General features: G+C 44.2%; 1 protein-coding gene across 6 annotated transcripts in view; it reads left to right on the top strand.

The window, feature by feature from the left end:
* The window catches only part of GRIN2B (glutamate ionotropic receptor NMDA type subunit 2B), a 265833-nt gene that overhangs the window by 144874 nt on the left and 100929 nt on the right, over window positions 1–20030 (top strand). For all 6 annotated transcript variants that reach the window (XM_021377811.1, XM_021377983.1, XM_021377897.1 and 3 more), the window contains one exon: window positions 14–612. In XM_021377811.1, the coding sequence (XP_021233486.1) occupies window positions 14–612 (599 nt within the window). The remainder of the gene's footprint in view (window positions 1–13; window positions 613–20030) is intronic.

Below are 20030 nucleotides of genomic sequence, written 5' to 3'. Positions count from 1 at the left end.
CTTCCTATTCTAGGATGAGTCATCCATGTTCTTCCAGTTTGGCCCATCAATAGAACAGCAAGCTTCAGTCATGCTCAACATCATGGAAGAATATGACTGGTACATCTTCTCCATTGTCACTACCTACTTCCCTGGTTACCAGGACTTTGTGAACAAGATCCGCAGTACCATTGAGCACAGCTTTGTGGGTTGGGAACTAGAGGAGGTCCTCCTGTTGGACATGTCCCTGGATGATGGAGACTCAAAGATCCAGAACCAGCTCAAAAAGCTCCAAAGCCCTGTTATCCTCCTCTACTGCACCAAGGAAGAGGCTACCTACATTTTTGAGGTGGCCAACTCTGTGGGTCTGACAGGCTATGGTTACACGTGGATCGTGCCCAGCCTGGTGGCAGGGGATACAGACACAGTGCCATCCGAGTTCCCCACCGGGCTCATCTCTGTCTCATATGATGAATGGGACTACGGTCTTCCTGCTAGAGTGAGGGATGGAATAGCCATAATCACCACGGCTGCTTCTGATATGCTGTCTGAACACAGCTTCATCCCTGAGCCCAAGAGCAGCTGTTACAACACCCAGGAGAAAAGGATTTACCAGTCCAACATGCTCAACAGGTAAGGAAAAGGGCTGGGCTAGGCTTGCAAAAGAGGGGTCACAAAGAACCTCTGACCACCACAATAATCTTGCTAGGCCATGTGGTGCTTCAGTGCTGTGGGTAGTGTTGGCTAGGAACCTGGCCAAGGGGAGTTGTGCTGATGGTGGCACTTGTGTTGCTACTATCACTCCTTTGGAAAACATCCATATTGTATGAGGAGGAAGCCAGCACAAAACAAAGGTACAATGACGATATGACGCAAAAAATCTGAGTGCCCTTTGCACAACAGATTTGCTCCTATTACAGTGTTAAACTTCTTGAAGAGTCTGTACATAAGTGGGTCTGTAAGTGTCACGTGTGTTCTTAGTGCAAGCAGTGGAGATTTTTGTATTTAAATCTAGAAGGGCCCAGGTTCTGTTCCAGGTACCAGGAATGCATAAATGGGTGTTCCTTTATAGGTGATGGTTGTGTAAACCACTTCGGAAATTTCCATGGCACCTGTTGTCTGAATACTGAGTGTCTTTATGCTGTCTGCTACCAATGAATCAGGGGAAAGAAGGAAGTGTGGAGAAGTCTGGAGAACTAGATCTGGAAAAAGAGTTAAGGTCAACAACTCTGAGCTCCTGCTTTATCCTGGAGGCATTTAAAGCCCTCAGGCATCTTAAGCATCCAGTTTATCTCAAAGAGGAGGGACTCATATTATCATTCTTCTCATTAGTGACTGACTGCTAACTGTTTTGGATCTCATTCTTTTTTATGCACACTGAGCAGAGAGCCTAGGCATCTTAGGACTGGGAGTTTTTCTAGATGGCAAAGAACATTTAAAAATATATAAAGCCTGCAGAAAAGCTATTTGAATAAGTGTCTTTTTCTGATCCAGTTTCAGATGTTCTGAAGAAACAGTGCTAAGATAACCTTAAACAGGCATAGAGGAAGCCTGTGGTGGAACAACTTCTAGAACAGCACTCTGATTACTAGATCTTCCTTTATTGTCCCAGCTAGAATTTAGTGTGTAGCTAAGCAACCCAGATAATTAGACATGGGAAGAGCTGGGAGGTGCAATATCTGCAATTAGCCAGATGTCACCTGACCTGCTTAGCTGTCGTTCTCCAGTGTTCTCCATATAATATCCTTGGGCATGTTGGTTCCTTTACAGTAGGACATGGAGAATCGAGGTAGTAGGTGTCATGAGAGGTGGCTGCAAAGAGCACAGCATCTTTGTTCATTTGTCACAATGAATCATGGAATACTGTAAATGTGATGAATTGTCTTCTGTGCTGTGACCTCTCACTATAAACTGTACTAGGCAGATAGAGGGACTGGTGTACAAAAAAGCAGAATGCAATTTTGCATTGCCTGAAAGCTGAGGACTGAAGTGTCTCCTCTTTGATCTATTTGGTTGCCCATGACACTTTCTGCTCCTTCTTTGTCACTGTGATCCATTGACACATTAGCAGTTGTCATTGTCATGTTTTTCCTCTTTCCTACATTGGCTTTTTGTTGTCTTCAAGCCCTTGAATCACCAAGAACGCCCAATGCGTTTATCAGTTTCCTTCCCAACCAGGCGTAGTGGAAAAGGGTGTTTTCTGCTGCTTTGTTGAGTCATCACCAGAATGATTAAACAGGGAAAATATACTTAATACATATAAAGTTATCAGAAGTCACATAAAGGCAGGTTGCTTTTTACTTTTCCAAGTGAATAGAGATTCTGAAGGGGAGAGTTATGTTGTGACTTTTCAGCATTTCTTTAGAAAACAAAATGTTGTCTCCTGCTGTGAGATGCTGCGTTCTGCAGAGACCTTCTGCTAATTAGCTGATGCATAATATCATACCCATATAGCTATGCTATGTATGACCCAATAGATCTCTGCAAAGCTCTTCTTGGTGTTGGATAGAAGGCACCAGCTCAGAAACGCTTGAATCTCTGCGTATGACAGCACTGTTGTGCAGTGTAGATATGCCCTGAAGGCCGGGCATCCCACACTAAAGCAGCTCTTGTCAGTCTTGGAAGTATTATTTCCTCTCACTTTCATGGCCCAAATCATGTTGTTCCTTCTCCCTTGTCTACTTCGGGTATAACATTCACAGGAATGACTGCAGGTACATGTGGATATACCCAACTTAGTTTGGGCACTGACATCAGTCTCTCTGAAAAGCCGAGTCAATTAGTCCATGCTAAGCTCCATTCGGCTGCTGCTTAGATTGCTGCAGGCACCTGAACTAGCTCAGAAATCACTATACTGTGTTGAAGTTGCTCCTGCAACCTCAGTGTGAATAATCACTTTTGCCTTGCACAACACTGACCTGTGTTCTGCCAGTATGGGAGTTCTTCCTCTTGCAAACATTTGTACCCTGTCTGTACTTCTGAGAGAGATGGTTGAACAATGTAAATTTCAGTGAGTTACATGCTTGGGTTTCTTTTTAAATGCAATTACTTTCAGACATCTTTTGGCATGTTAAAGCTAGTAGTGTCCAAAATCAGAGTTTGCTTTTGCAAATCCAAAGTTCTAATAGAAATGTGATTAGCTTCAAGCTCAGCCTCACAGCCTGGATCTGGGCAGGAGGAAGCAGAGGAGAGGGAAGTGGGAAGCAGGCAAACATGAAGATATGAGTTTACCTCACTATCTGCAGAGGTTAATGGTTATAATCTGTGTTCAGACCTTCAAGTCTTGTTGAACTCACTGGAATTTACTATGTGCTAAACTTTAAACCTCTCCTGATATGATTTGGACTGGACTGAAGGTTCTGGAAAACTAATTTTAGACATGCCCCAGACCTGGCAATACTATATTCAGCCATCTGCAGCTTACAGTTCCCCCTCCGCATGCCTACACAGAATGGAGAAATGTATGTACGTGGGTTTGATGTCTGGGGAGACTGCAAAGTGTGTGTGACCTCAGATAATACATCACCACACAGCTGAGGTTTCAGAAACTCCTGAAGCCAATCCAAAGTGGTCTGATTTGCTTCAAATCCATTGCTGAAAGGCAGTAATGGAATCTACCCATTTTATTATTTGGAAAGCGACACGTACAACTAAAAAAATGTGTAATTTAGTTCAGCTAGGGCACTTCATACACTAAGACTGTGAATTAGTCATTTCACAATTTCTGCCTTTGAATCCTTCCCTCTTTTCCTTTTGCAGTAGTTCTGGATGCAGCTAAAATCAGATGGTCCTACTCCATGGATATTTCTCCATGTTTTTACCTGCTATTTCACTGGCACTTTTTTTTCTTGTTTCTGTAAGTGCTGTCACTAAGAAAGCTTTGCTTGAAGTATGGCTGCAGGCATAAAAAGAATCAGGATGGACTGTTATCTAAATGCCATTTCTCACCGATGTAGGTGTTTGGTGTGCATCTCCTCATGTTAATAATGGTCTCATAGCAACTGTTCCTTGTCTATCTTGAAGCTGGTAACTCCTTTGTGTTAGACTGGAACTGCAGAAGTGTGAATTTGCAGATTTTGTCCTAGAAATGAGCCCAGTAACAAAATATCCCCACTAACTAGTAGAAGCATGATACCATAAGGAAAGTTTGTTCTGCAGTAATTGTTACTTTTTCTTTCTGAAAGATTTGAAGGATTCTTGAGTTTTCCTCTAGTGAAGGATTTATTTCAATTTATGCTGTTAATAGGCTTAGATGATAATATAGAATTCAACTATCCAAATACTGTTTTCCAGTTCAATTACACTCTTTAATTCTTTGTTTTATTTTTTAATAAGTATGTGTTTATTAATTCTTTCATTGTCACAGAAAGCTATCTGGTTGGAAAGTTCCAGTCTACTGAATTTATAGTTATCTTGATAACCGGTCTTCTGAGCAGTTAGCAAATCACTGTGGTCCCTACTCTCTTCTGCCACGCAGGAAGATTTCAGAGATTGCGATGGAGTTTCTAATGTGATTTTTCCTCTGAAGAGATGCTCAGATTTGGAGTTCTTCCCTCTTGGCCCTTCCAAGTGGAGTTCCTAACCTTCTAGGCATTCTGAGAATCTCATCTATCCTCCCTTCAGCATGGCTGCTAAGGAGTGAGTGGGCAGAGGTGGATGTGTTTAGAGGCAGCCTTCTGCTTATTTCATTATTTTAATTGATGGGACAGATTTCCTTGAGCTCAGGATGGGTGCTTCTCATTATATTTTAGAAATGGGAAGAAATAACTAAATGATGGGAGCGTTCTTGAGAGAGGTATTCAGGGATGAGTCATGGTAAAAGAATATGTTTTCTGGCACATATCATTTGAAGAATAGAAGCACAGCCATTTTGTATGGATATTCAGTCGTTGGGCTACACAAGCTATGCTTTTATTATAGCCTTCAACAAGACCTGGGTTCTTCCTACTGGTTGTCATGGCTGCTTGTGAATGCTGGGCCATAACTACTAGTTTGTTGTTGTAGGGTTACTAATGAGTTCTCTGCTGATTGGCTTTAATAGTCCCTCATTTAACACCAGGCTGCACACACCAGATTTCATTTTAATAAAAAGCGCAGTGAAGCATTTGCTTTGGAATGAAAATATAAACGTGGAATTATACTGCCTTTGCAAAGAAATACATTAAGAGGGGAACAAAGGTAGGTTCTGCGCTTCAGATTCCTCAAATATGAAAACAGCTGGCAAGCTAGTTTGGTGCATTTTTTGGACATGATACTTCTACTCCAGGGGAAATACTGACTTTCATCTGGAGCTTTTCATTCCAGCCGGTTAAGACAGGCCAGGCTGAATGGGGCCCTGGCCAACCTGATCTAGTGGCAGGCAACCCTGCCTGTGGCAGAGGGGTTGGAACTAGATCATCTCTGAGGTCCCTTCCAACCCAAGCCTGTGATTCTATGAAATGCAAAAACGACCCTGAGGAACAGTTGGAAACTCTTTGCTGGGACACCAATGGCAAGCTCTATTCTCACAGGGCCACGTTCCCCTAGTGGGTAGCTAGGAGTTTCTGGGACTTTGAATAGCTGAATGTGGAGTCAGTGAGCAGAGAAAGTACTTGCAGTAGGATTGTACAAATATATAGGTCCCCTGGAGACTCATGACCATAATTGTTACTTGTATTTCTGAAAGGTGCAGTCCAGATATCACTCTGGAGTTGCTTTGCCCAGTTTGGTGCTGGGGATGTTTCCCAGGTAGAATCTTCCCTCTCTTCTTGGGCCACTCCTAACCCACCTTCCTGCCCTTTCTTCTCTGGTTGCAGTAGCTGTTGCCTACCGTGTCAGACACAAGGATCATCATATGTCATTTGCAGATGACATATACTACTGTTTTGGAGCTTGCCTCACATCCAAGTGAGACGCACACCTTCCCACAGCTCAGTATTTGTGTCACTGTCCTTTGTTTGTAGAACAGATGAATGAACACTGTGCTAGCAGCTAGGAGCCCTGGCCAGCCCTGAGGTCTTGCTGCCTTTGGTGGAACTGTTTGCTAGCTGTCTGGGAAGCCCTGCTCCAACCCTTAAATCCCACACTGCTCCAGCATTGGGAGGCACGGTGCTGGGACTCACTTCTTCACTCCTCAAAGGAGGAGAGAGGAGATATAAATGGTGTGTTCCCACAGATGTGAAAATTGCCCTTTTCAGAACTTGGAGGATGAGAGAGAATGTGTAACTTTTGACCTTTATGAGCCTTTAAGCCAGCATCTTGTTAGCAGCTTGTTACGCTCCCGCTGGTCAGTGTATCCGGTTGCTGTCAGGCTAGTGCTGGCTGGCAGGACATGGCGTGAGCACTGCTGATGGATTAGAAATCCCTGCTGCTGAAATCTGCGTGTTCCTGTCAGTGCTCCAGCAGCAGCTGGAGACCAGGACTAGGCATTGCCTTTCACTTCCATCGAGGCCTGTCTGCCTTCCTGTATCTCCTGTTGGGTGTCACCCTGTTCTCCATTGCTCATCCAGTCACCGCTTTGTAGCCCCTGTTGAATGCCTTGCTAGAGGGCTGCAGCATCAAGCCAGCATGGCATGCTGATAGGAGACTGAAGACCCCTGGCTTCTGGAAAGGAGTGTATGATGGGGGGTAAGAGGACAGCAAAAATGTTTGTTCCTCATCAGATGGTGCAGGATGCCTTGGTCTTGCAGAGCAAGGCTTTCTGTGAGGGGGAGAGGAGATGCTCTCTCTGTGTGGACAGCTGGATGTATAATTCTCTATACAATTAAAATAGGGTGGGAGGATTCAGATGAAGTGATGGGTTTTAGGCAAGGGCTATCTTTTGATTAGAGGACAGCTTCTTTTGTAAAGGCCTCCAAAATCCACCAGCTGGGAATGAATTTCAGTATGCGCCATCAGTTTCCAGATGGGAAAATGTCCATGTTCTGCTTCCAGCCCTCTGAGACATCTCCTGCTCCGCAGCCAAGTCCAATTAGTGCTAATACTGTGGCAACTTCACTTGCTGGTCACAATATGCTGTAACTTGTGCACTCGGCCTCTCCACACTCTTCTTAAAAAATGAATCAAAATCCTCCATCTGTGGCAGAGCTGAAAGAAGTGGTGTGAAACCATGAACTCAGCTTGGGCTGCTGTTTGGGATCTTTCCACATCTGAACATGCAGCCAGGGTCCTGTGGGTCGGAAGTGCCCTAGGGGATGTGAAAACATGCATTAGTGGGTCAGGAGAGGGGAGGTGAGAAACAATCTCCTTCCTTCAGGGACTGCTGTGTTGTGGCTCTGGGTATTTTGGACTTGCACATGTGCAAAAGTGAATGGCGAGCCATTTATGGTTTCATTACTGGATGCTGTAAGGAATGTGCTTTTTCTTTTTTTTCTGATAGAAACGCTTCTTTTTTCTTCGTCTTTTTTTTTTTTTCCCCTCAGACTTAATGTTCTTACTATCTTTCAAGTTTTTAAAAATAGGATCTACTGCGTTGCTATGGCTCCCTCTGCAACTCCGGAGCAGCTTTCTCATCCCTTTGATGCAGTTTGGGTTCCCGATGCGGTGTGACAAGGCACCAGCCTGGCACGCCGCCTAGTGGCTCTGTCCTGGGGGCTGGAACAGCGCTCATCCGTGGCAGAAATCCACTAATAAAAGAAAAAAGAGAAACCAGACTGCCCTTCTTGGTAGAGAGACGAGGCATTAACACTGGTGCCGCTGGGCTGAGATTTATTTGTGACATTCCACAGTCTTAAAGCCATCCCTGCAGTTTAACTTTAGATGGGATATTTTTCTCCCCTTTCTGCCCTGCGCCGCTGTGTGGTGGTGCTGTGAAGAGCTGGTGTGTTCCCATCCAGAGGCACCTGCAGCTCAGCGGCTGGTGGAGTGGTCTTCGCGTGTGCTCAGTCTAGGAAGGCGCTGTGCACGTTTCAGGCTAAGCTCGCAGTTAAGTGCTTTTCTGAATTGAGGCTTAGAGTGCTATTGACAGGATGCAGTGCCGAAATTCCTCTCAAAATCATTGCTTGAAGGGCATGCTTGAGCCTTGCATCCAAATTTTGGGAAGATGTGGATCTGCATATCTGTGGGACAGGTGAATGCTTATCTCAAATAGACCAAACAGAACGGTGGCTTCAAACACCTGTTCACCATACGGGATCCAGACCTCTCAGTAGCTCACAGCCCCTGTGCACTGCCCTATTTTCAGACAGCTATAATTTTAAAAACACATTTTGTTTCACGTGGCAAGTTTTATTTTTCATTCTTGGTACAAAGGTGAACATTGTGGAAAATTGGAGCAAAAAAAACAACAAACCTGTTCACCCGATTTTGAGTTGTGAAAGTGTGAGATGAATGATTTGTTCTGCTTTCAAATATTTAGCCAGCAATGGGGTTTTTGTTGGTGTGGACAAGTAACTCAGAGCTAACTGCACTTCAAAAATCGGTACGTAGTGTTAGACAAGGAATGCCTGCTCTGTCAAGGTTAAAAAAGAAAAAAAAATAGATTTTGAAACTAATATAAGCATTTGAAGGTGATGTATTTTACCCTAGTGTCAGGTTTTTTTTTTTTTGTATTTTAGTATATTTCTACTATATTTCTTGAAGTGTTTGGATGATGGATGATCTAGAAATGTGGTATTTAAAATGCTTAAATGTGAATGAAATAGGAAGAAAGAAACTAGAAATGGCAGAGACCGGGCAGCTTGTCCGGTCCACTGCTTGCTCTATCATTCCTACAGCGTATTCTCTCCTGATTTAAGTAATAAAATGTCCCCACTCAAGCCTGCAAGCACCTTAATATGAAATGAATATTAAAATATAACTGTAGTGCCCTTGAAATGATCAATCAGGCTGAATGCTGCCAGCCCTCTTCCCACAAAGAAAACTCTCTTTCTCTCCTGTGGAGAGATTTCTGAGCTTGCTATATGATGCTTAACAGGTCTCCACACCTGTCGTGATTGAGCAAAGAACTGTAAGGTGATTAGAGCTCCTCTCTGCAGGAATGCACCATGGAAAATGCTTGAAAAACAGATTTGGGTTGGTTTTCAGGAGGATCTGGTGAGATGGCAGGTGGTCGGATGAGAAGACGCTCCCTGAGGATGTGGTGGTGGTGCAGAAGAGCTGCCGTGCAGGGCTGAAAGCCCATGGATCTCTGTGGCCTGAGAGGGGTTAAGAATACACAAATGATTCCATGCTGACTTCTTCCCTGCGTCTTCTGAAGCAGTATTAAAACGAGATGGAAATGAGTTTTCAGTGTCTTGCCCCAGTGTTGTTGCCTGTAATATTAGTGTCACAAATGAAATCATTTTTCAGCAAGATGGCTACCTCCAGTAGCAGTGTCAGCATCTTACATTTATTTATGACAGGCTGTAGTATCTTTTATCTGCAATTCCAAAGCACTTTACAAAGTAGAAAGGGTTGGCTTAATTCACCACTAAAATTCAGCCATCTCGGGGGTGAAATAGAGCAAAAGTTTAACAGCACATAGTAGGAAGCCGAGATGAATGCTGCACCTCACTGGAGCTGCAAGAAGCATTTCAGCTGGCAGAATGAAATTGCTAGAGGTGGAATTTAGCCAAGACATTGGGGCTGTTTAATAAGCACAAGAGATTAGCAACAGTGGCACACATGCTACTCGTGTGCCTGTGTGAAGCAGGCAGCTAGCAGTTCCAGAAGTGGTTTCAGGGAAGAGATTGGCAGCTTTTCCAGCCTGCAGAGTTTACCAGTAGATGATATGTGCTTTCAGAGACCATCTTCATCACAAGACTATAATGTATCCAGATGTATTCAGATTCTGCACTGATTATATGGTTGTTTTCCCTGGAAACTCAGCCCTTGGTGAAGGGAGAAGTCCAACAAGACTGCTGTGTGCCTTCCACTGGGCATAGACATTGATAACCAGATCCAGCTGCAAAAAGGTTGATTGCAGTGAACCTTGGGGAGGACGCAGACACAGGTAACAGATGCCAAAATAAAAGATGGTCCCACCAAAAGGATGCTTTTCATAGCACCCTTCCTCTTTAAAATAAGGTGACGCTTACAGATTAAGCCCTGTGAATGACATGAGGTGCCTTAAACACAGACTGCTGCAAGAAATGCTTTCCACCCTCTCCTTGAAGATGCTGACACTGCCCTTCTGCATCTAAGTGGTGATGTGTGGCATGGTGAGAGTTCAGAAGAGTGGGAACTTAGGCCACGAAGGAGAGCTCTCCAGTATCACTAGGGACTATGAACACTTTGAGGTGCAAAGTACAAATGCTTAGAGCCTCTGAATAAATCTGAACGTTTAGCAGCTACTCTTCAGTATGCCTCCCATGTATTCTTGTCAAGTAGCTGTTCTGGGGGAAGTGGGGGATGCTGGCTTCTCCAGCTCTTGACTTACCCAAATGAAGGAGGTGCAGCAGGACCAATCATGCAGGGTTCTGCATGTTCTGTGATCCTCTTCTCAGTTTCCTTTTCCATACGAAATGAAGTTGAAATGGCTGGAGGGGGCTCTACTTGCAGATTTATTTTGGTTTGAATGTAGCCGTGAGGAGGAGGCCTTTTGCCAGTGTGAGACTGCTGGTCGGATGAAACAAGTACCTTGGAGATGGTGCCGAGTCAGTTTCGCTTATTGCTGTGGAAAGGTGCTAGTTTTGGGAAAGGCTTCATTTTGACTAGCTAGAGTGAGAAGTTTACTTTAAAAAATTTACTGTTTTGTATTTATTTCTCCAAGCAATTTTTCATGGAAAGCTCATATTTGAATTCATGAAGGCACAAGCTTAGCAATGCTGTGAAATTGATTTGGGATAGTTTATTATAGTTCCATGAAATTGCTTAACAAGAAAGTTTGGCAGAGTGAGGGAACCGAATGACAAGAGCGTGGCACTCCCAACAGTGGGTGGCACTGGCAGTACCATGTAAGTCAGTATGGAGGGCATGTAGTCTTTCAGGTGTAGGATTAGCCATAAAGGACTGGAGTAAGAGGCATCTATCATCTTCCATGAGGGATCATGCAGTTTGCACTGTTGCCAGTTGCCTGCCTTTTTGCCACCCGCTTGTGGATCCTTGCAAGGCATGGAGAAGGTGTTTTACACCTTGGTGCTCAACTGCAGCAGCTCTGAAATCTTTGTTGCAGCCATCCGTCAGTAGAGTAGAAGCAGATCACCGCTGACAGAAAGGCAAAGAAGGCTCATGGGGAGGTGATGTAGTGGGAGGATCACTTGAGGAAATGCAAAGCATCACTGGGCTTAGTTTTATGGCATTTGCTGTGAAGGACGTGCAGGCTACTCATCTGGGAGGGCTGTGAGTGGCACCAACCTTTATTGCTTTGTGTGGTTTATTATCCTACCTTTCCATTTTCACAACTCAGAGCAGCAGTGCCAAAAGCTGGAGAGCTGTGCGAATATTGTGACCTTGGCTCTGGCCGAAGGTGGTCAGTGGGACAGCTACACCATCAAATTCCTGCAGCCTTCAGTTATTTTTTTGAGGAGAAGTCAAGGGAAAGCAGCCATATAAATTTGCAATGCTTATGACAGAGGATTATGCTGGAACCTTTCTTAAGCCTCGGAAAAGAAAGGGTCTCATATGGAGATGGCTGAGTGAAAACTGGTTCTTGGTCCCTCTCTCACCAGTATAGAAAGCACTCTGTCCCAGAAGGAAGGAGATGTGGGGCTGTGGGTGCAAGATCAAATTTAGAACATATTCATCTGCAGCGCCTCTAACCGAAGATGTAAATGGTGAGTAGGCAAGTGGAGGAACAGATGATTGAACAAGAGCTTTGATGTTTGAACTAACAATTTTGTGACTTCCTTCTCAACCTACTGATTCTAATAGGTTTCCAACTGTTTGCCTTAGAGAACACTGAGAGAAGCTGGGAGTGGGACTCTTGTGAGCCTGCCAGATCAATGGCTGCCTTTGCTAATTGATATTTTCTGCTTTTCCAGTATAATTTTGGGGCAGGCTTGCAGGAGTACGTTGTGGAAGGAGAGGATGGAGTGTTGCATGGGGGGCAGTAACCCATAGGCAAAGCTCTAAAACTGCACTGATGTATCCATGAATCCATTTTTGTGATTTGCAGACTGCCAGGGATGAACCCACTGTTGTTGCTATCAGTCATGTCCCCTTTGTGTGTTTCTGTTACTCCCCTGTATCCCTCCCTCATTTCCATCCTTCATCTTTCTCATCCTTCCTTCAATAGGTGATTCTCTTCTACAGAAATATTAAATCTTGTTTTAAAACAGAAGAACTATCCCATTTTCCCCACCTCTTTTCTTTCCTCTCTTTCATCTCTTCTTCCCGTGGAAGTGTTTGAAGTAGCACAAGTTCCTGAGAAAGGCGTTTGTTTTTTTTTTTCTCCCTTTGTGCTTTGGCTCTGTGTCCCTTCTTCATTATATCTTCCCTTTGTTATTTTGTTCTGTCTGCCTCGCATCTATGTTTCTCCCCATCTCTCAACCCTTCTTCAAGGCTCTTTCTTCATTAATATGTTAATTTCTAGCCCAGGAATCTTTCTTGTTGCTCACAGTTCACCAGGGAGAGCCAGGAGGGAGGAAGGGAGAGAGGAAAGGAGAAGGGAGCAGGACAGTAATTTACAATGGGACAGGACAAGGGATGTAAGCGAAGGGGGAATCTTGCACTGATTAGTGTCATGATGCCAAGATTAACCATGCATCTGTTTCAGGCTGGGCTGATCTTTTCGTATTGTTTTGATCTCGGCATCTTCTGAAATATATTCTTTATAGGAAAAAAGAAAACAACAACAACAAAACCTTCAGAATTAAAAAAAAGTCCAAATTTTCTCATATTTTTGAAGTAGTAGTCTTTTTTTTTTTTTTTTTTCTTTTTTTGATGGAGTCACTTGGAAAGAGGGGAGATTTCCAAAGTTTTTGAAACATCACCCCTCCTCCCACCCTAATGGTTTTAGACTTGACAAAACTGCCCAATTCCAGCCAAGAAATATATTGCTGGACAATTCCTAACAAGTGCTAAGAGACAGGGGTAACTGGGGGTTTTTATTGCTCTGGCTGACAGTAGGACATTAGCTTATTGGTGAAGGTGAAGTGTCTACAATGGCAGGTGGAGATGAGAGGCAAGGAGGCTGTGGCTATGAGCTGAGCACACCGGATGAAGATCCTGAGGGACCTCCAAGGACTTGGAAAGCTTTCCCCTCAACTCTTCTTAGAACCACAGCATCATTTCAATTGGAAGTGACCTCTAAGATCATCCAGTCCAACCACCAGCCCATCCCCACCATGCCCACTGACCATGTCCCTCAGTGCCACATCCCCATGGTTCTGGAACACCTCCAGGGACGGTGACTGCACCACCTCCCTGGGCAGCCTGTGCCAGTGCAGCACCGCTCTTTCTGAGAAGCAATTGTTCCTAACATCCAACCTGAACCTCCCCTGGTGCAACTTGAGGCCATTCCCTCTTGTCCTATCTCTGATATCTGGGAGAAGAGGCCGACCCCTACCTCGCTACAACCTCCTTTCAGCTCACAGAGATGTTATTCTTCCCGAATAATATCAGTATATGCAAATAGTGTCAGCAGAGCAGATCAGAAACAGTGTTTGGTCTTCTCCAGTCTTCCATTATGATATGTCTGGAGTTGGCAAAAAACTGAAGAGGTATCAGTGCCTCTGGAACTTTCTGATCCTGAAAAGTAAATTGTGCTTTTGTTTCATTTTATGCATGCATGTTGCATGTGCAGTCTTTATATAATACTTTGGGCATATTTTGCCAAATAAACTAAACCATGTCAGAAGTTTTCTAATGTGGATTTTATCCCAGAGTATTTTCCTCTTATTGGGGAAAAAAAACCTGTGTTCTGTTAAAGGAACGTGGACAAGGATGACAAGATCATAGCAGCTGGGCAGCAGTGACTGTGCTAGGGGGTCTGGAGCTGGAAAGAGCCTGGGAACTGCAATTGCAGGCAGGTGTGGTGAACCAAGGATTTTCTTTCTGCCTTCCACCAGTACAGGTACTGGGAAGAAGGTCACAAGGGGGCAAATGGTGGAGGCAGGGACCTCTGCTGCATTGACTGGAGCTGGGAAGCATGCAGAAAGACAATGCTCGCACTAATGCAGGTCTCCTCTGAAATTAGGGAATCTCTAGCTATTATATTTACTGCTTTATATCTAATTCTGTCTGTGCTTGGAATCCTACGATTGTGATTGCCCAAGCAAATAATTAACAATGGAGCAGTGAAAGTCAGTGCAAGAGAGTTAAGCTGGTGGGGTGGGAGGCTGAAGGAGAGAAAGCAGGTCTGAGAAGGACATGTGGTAAAGGAGGGAGATAGGAAAGACATGCTCTGATACAGTGCTGTAAAACCGGTATGAGCTGGAAGCAAAATAACCAGGGAGGAAAACTCAGGGGGACTGCCGCAATGTTCTGTGAAGTCCAAGGCCCCCGAGCCAAGAGCCTTTCATATATTATGCACACACAACTGTGTCAGACGAATATTATTTAGGTTGCAAAGGCAAGCACTTCAAGCAGAAGAAAATGCCAGAATTAAGGTTGCAATCTTAATTTGGCACTTGTGTGCCTATGCGTTACAAAGCAATGGTTTCAAGACTGTATGCTATCTTTCAACACAGGACCCCTGCGTGCTTCTGTATGCAGGATGGGTGACATTTCCCGACTGAGCAGTGATTCAGTATTTTGTTTTTTTTCCTCTGTGTTTAATGTGCAGCCTTAAGCTTTGTGTTGTGCCTGCTTTCAAAGGCTGCTGCAGAGAGAATTTCTTGTCTCGGGGTGCTGTCCGTGGCACACCTCAGGGTACTATCTCAGTACATCGTGAATTTAGTGGTTTTTCACCCTGTTCCAGTGAGATGAGAGGACAAAAGCTACTTTATGTAGATCCATTGTATAGGTAGAGAAATGAGGTGCAGCAAGATTAAGGTCAAAGATGTCTATTAATTTTTTATGTCCCATCTGAGACACCTAGAATTTTGTTATTCAAAGTACTGATCATTACAGAATGCTTTCTGAGTTCAAAGCATATTTCTCTTTGACTTCAACGCGGCAATTTCTCAAATTGAATCCTCACCCAAAATCTTAACCATTTTTCACTGACTTTTTTTCTTTAAATGCAAAAATGGAGATTTGACAGCATGCAGGTTATATGGGCTGTTTGTTTCTGTCCTGTTTGTTTTGCAGAAATCATCTTGATTCCAGGAGAAAAACAAAACAATTTCCAAACTATTTCCCCTTTTTAATTTTAATTTGATTTCTATCATTATAGTTCAGATGAAACATTTAATTTCTTATTCAAAACACTTAATCATTCAATATATCTCTTCCTTTTATTTGAAAAATGAAAAGATGTTTGAAAATGTTCAGATTCAAAAGAGAGAGGGCTGAACAATGTTTTGTATCAAAGAATAAAAATTTAATACTGATTTGCCAAATTTGGACTCTCAATACAGTACCTATTATTGCTTGGAATTACCAGCAGAGCAAAAAGGGAGCCAAAGATTTTGTCCAGTTTTTCTCAGGCAACCAGAAAATGAAGAGCATGCACTTACTGACTGTTTGCAAAGAATCTGATTTAAGAGATTTTACTGTCATCAGCATGACACTTGTGCAGTGCTAGGGATGCAGCTTTCAATTGGCTTAGCCATCTGATTCTACTGTTTATACCAGTAGTTCTCTGCCTTGCTCTTCACCACTTTTCCAAACTGTAGGTTTGATTCCTAGTTCAACCTGCTTGGTGCACTGAATGAGACAGGGGTCCTGCAGGAAAAAATGTAGTTGATTATATCATTCGGGACTGAATTGCAGTGGTTATACAAAATGGGTGTCACTCAGGTTGCTTGAGCAACTGTAATGCTGACATTTCCCCCACTTTGCAGTGCCTGACTTTGTTAAATAAATGATATTTTTCATCTTGATTCTATTGTGTATGTGCCTACAATTTCCAGCATTTGGCAAAAATGTGAAAGAAATTCCCAGAAATTCCTCTGTGTGGAATCATTTTGATACCTGTATGCATCAGCAGCCAGACTGGAAGCTCACATCCTCTACCGAGACAGCTATTATTTAATCCAATGGTAACAGGCTTCAGTAGCAGAGGGGAAATGCCAGCCTCTGTTGTTTTCTTTTACCATTTTTTTTCTTCTGTTCATGAAATGTTTAAGATGCATATTCAGTAAATTTCACATCTGTGCTAGTTGCAAAGAAATGTGGGAGCAAGGAGAGAAGGCCAGGCTCTGGCAAAGTTCATGGTTTAGTGATCGAGGACTTTTCTAGCCTTTCTCTCCACCACTGACATCCTTTGTCTCATGTCTGCCAGCCTGCCTCATTTCTTCTGTCCTTCAGTCTCCTTGCCCCAGTCCAGTTTTTACCTAGCAAGTCTACAGTCTGCCTCACAGGCATCTCACTTAAGATCCAGTCGCTGGATCTAGAAGAATCCAGCTAATGCTTCTGGACTTTGTACGCCTTGTTTTATTTCATTTTTTGTTTATCTCACATTCTGGCTCCTTGTCCTGCCTTCCCCTCAGCCCCAGCAAACTCTAGTCTCTTAGCGGAAGCAATCCAGGTGTTACATCTCCTGGTTTTCTTCTCTTCTAGTTAGCCTCTTTTCCCACGTAACAGAGATGGGACAAGAGGGAATGGCCTCAAGTTGCACCAGGGGATGTTCAGGTTGGATATGAGGAACAATTTCTTCTCAGAGAGAGTGGTGGTGCATTGGCACAGGCTGCCCAGGGAGGTGGTGGAGTTACCATCCCTGGAGGTGCTTAAGAAAAGGAGAGATACAGTACTTAGGGACATGGTTTAGTGTGCAATACTGGTGGTAGGTGGACAGTTGGACTGGATGATCTTAGAGGTCTTTATCATTCTATGATTCTGTGATTTCAGTCCTGTACTGTCTTCTCCCAGTGCCTCAAGCCAGTGCATCCTGACCACCTTCCCAGCACTTTCTGTCTATGGAATTTACCAGCCTCCTCTTCCAGCCATCTTTACGTGCTGAGAGCAGGCTGGATGAAGGAGATGCAAGCCTGACAGGTGCAGTCCTCCTCCTCTTGCTTCCCACATCCAGAGATACGCCTTAGAACCATAGAATGATAGAATCATTTGAGTTGGAAGGGACCCTTAAAGGCTATCCGGTCCAACTCCCCTGCAATGAACAGGGACACCTACAGCTGGATCAGGGTGCTCAGAGCCCCTCCAGCCTGACCTTGAATGTCCCCAAGGACAGGGCATCCACCACCTCTCTCAGCAACCTGTTCCAGTGCCTTGCAACCCTGATTGTAAAAACTTTTTTCCACATATCCAATCTAAATCTCCCCTCTTTTAGTTTGAAACTACTTCCCCTTGTCTTATCACAGCAGACCCTGCTAAAGAGTCTGTCCCCTTTGTTCTTACAGCCCCCGTGTTAGATTCTGAAAGGCTGCTCTCAGGTCTCGCCAGGGCCTTCTTTTCTTCAGGCTGAATAGCCTCAGCTCTCTCAGCCTGTCCTCGCAGGGAGGTGTTCCATCTCTTGGATCATTTCTGTGGCCCTCCTCTGGACATGCTCTAGCAGGTCTATGTCTCTCCTGTACTGAGGACTCCACATCTGGACACAATACTCTAGGTGAGGTCTCACAGTGGAGAGCAGAGGGGCAGGATCACCTCCCTCAACTTCCCTGGAGCTCGTGTGTGTAGAAAGTCCCTCAGCCTTCAGAAGGCCCAGGGAGGAGATTTTTGAATGGTTTTGTTTGAAAAGCTCTGTTATGTCTCTGCTGAACAAGTGTAAATTGCAGTATTTCCAAAGGTTTATGACCTGTCTAGATTTTCACAAGTATGGAAAAAAGTCAGCATGTGACACGAATAGAACCTTTTCTTTCCCCTCTCATAAAAATTCAAGTCCCTTGAAAGTGCAGAGCTTGCTAGAGCTCTTTAAAAAGGTCACCATTTTTTCTTTAACGCTGGTAAAACACTTCTTTCATCTTGCCTGTTCCTGGACAGACCACTTGTGTGAGTCCATTTTCTTCAAATATCAAATCTGGGATAAGCATCTCGTGGAAAATTTCAATCATGAAGAACTGCATAGAATGGCTGAGCTTGCAGGGACCTCTTGGTCCGTCTGCTCCAACCGCTGCTCATCAGGGACACCCATAGCAGGGTGCCCAGGGCCATGCCCAGGTGGCTGATGGAGATCTCCAAGGAGGAGACCCCACAACCTCCCTGGGCAGCCTGGGCCAATGCATCACCACTCTCTCTGAAGAGAAATTGTTCCTCATATCCAACCTGAACATCCCCTGGTGCAACTTGTGCCCATTGCCTGTTACCTGTCACTGGGCACCACTGACACGACTCCAAAACTACACCAAAAAGTATCCAAAACGTAAAGTTTGGCGTAGCAAAAGAAATCTGGGAGGAAGTCTTTAGGATAGGAAGTGGAGGGCAGCCTGATGAGACAATGGCACTAGCCCCAGCAGTGCGGTTTTCAACTGTATCTGTATCTGGAGGATTTTTCGGAGGTTAAAGAAAGTCTACTCACTCGCTGAATATGTCCTTGTACATAGGGGCTCAAACGTGGGGCTTAGTCAACAAATTTGTCCTATTTCAAGTCCAAATCAGAGCTTCTTTAAAAAAAAAAAAAAAAAAAGGCCTACCCCAGGCTTTCAGCACCTTTAATACTCATTTAAAAATGCATGTCACACAATGAAAGAAAACCAGTGCCAGTCCCCAGCGTGGAACTAAAACCAACCAGCCAAGCAGTTAGAACAAACAAGCGAGAGAGTGGAAAAAATCCAACCCTCCACAGGCTGTCTTTCTCTTTCTCCTCCTTCCCTCCATCCCTCCTTGCTTCAGCCATGGGTGTTTGGCTAGGGGGCTGTATTTTGCAGCCCTGCCTTCACCTAAGCACTTTAACCCATACAGCTTATTAATTCTCCCCTAACAGGAGGAAGCTTCATGAAAATAAAGCAATGCCAATGCTACAGTTTCCTCTGACTTTGTACAAAATTTCTAGGAGCCCAGTGGTATGATGAGGTTACAGACTCCAGCTGAAAGCCGTGGCTGTGCATTAGAGTGTGATGGTCTGTAAGAGGGGATGAGATTGGAGTTCAGATGCTGAGGGAGATTGGACAATTTGCTTCAGCTGGCAAGGCATCTTCTGACTCTCGATATATCCTCCCTTGGTGTCCACTTGGAAGAAACCCAGTGGAAAGCATCATGTCCATGGACTGTGGGATAGGCATTCTCTTCTCCAGGAGAGGATTTCAGGAACAGAAACCCGTGTGGTTCTGGGGAATAGGCGATGGCCTTGAACCTCATCTGAATATTCCTGACTGAACTGAAAGTCCTGATCACTAATGGCAATGTGGTGGGAGGTGTGAGACAAACAAGGTAGATTCTGTCCAGTTCAGAGCAGATATTATCCTTCTTTTAAGCCAGTTCCCATTGCAGGTAGTGCCCATGAATCATCCATAGCAGAAGGGGCAGGGACCAGAGCAGGACTGAACTATGAATTGCCTGCACATGGCAGGTAAGTAATCCTTTCTGTCTGGCATTCATACAACAGAGGGAACTTCCCTGCCTGCTGCCCAATTTATACCTTTCTCAGGGATAAATAAAAATCTCCAGAGTTATTATGATGCCTTCTCACATGAGCCTGAAATGTATTGAGCATAGATAGAAGGAAAAGAGGAAGCAAGAAAAAACATCAGCATCTCAAATGATGTACAAGAGGGCTGGTGCCTGTGGCACTGCATGTATTCAATTTCAGCGTGCTGTTTCCCCTCTCTGAAAAGGCCACCTTCAGGCACTCTGCTAAATGGATTGAAAGGTTTGTCTGGTTTTAATGATGCTTCTGAAACAGCCTGTGTGTTATTTCTCCACTTGAATACTTCTGAGAGATTTTGCAATGCCTCTTGGTAAACCAGAACATTATGAATACCTTGGCATTCAGTGGGTAGGCAATGTTCTGTTCTGGGACTACTTCAGAAGGAGTGACTGGGGTTAATAAGCTAATGTTTTCTAGGAGAGGATATCCTAATCTGAGAGAGTATGGGAACAATCAGCAGATTAATTAAGATGTGTGTAATGGAGTGGTATGAACACATAACTATAGCGATCAGATGAATTGGAAACACGGTTTCTGTCTCAGGTGGGATCCTTTAGGGACGCAGAAT

The sequence above is a fragment of the Numida meleagris genome, chromosome 1 (genome assembly GCF_002078875.1).
Source record: "Numida meleagris isolate 19003 breed g44 Domestic line chromosome 1, NumMel1.0, whole genome shotgun sequence".
In the NCBI taxonomy this organism is placed as follows: Eukaryota; Metazoa; Chordata; class Aves; order Galliformes; family Numididae; genus Numida; species Numida meleagris.
The sequence above is the reverse complement of the archived record's forward strand: the minus strand, read 5'-3'. Positions and strand labels throughout refer to the sequence as shown.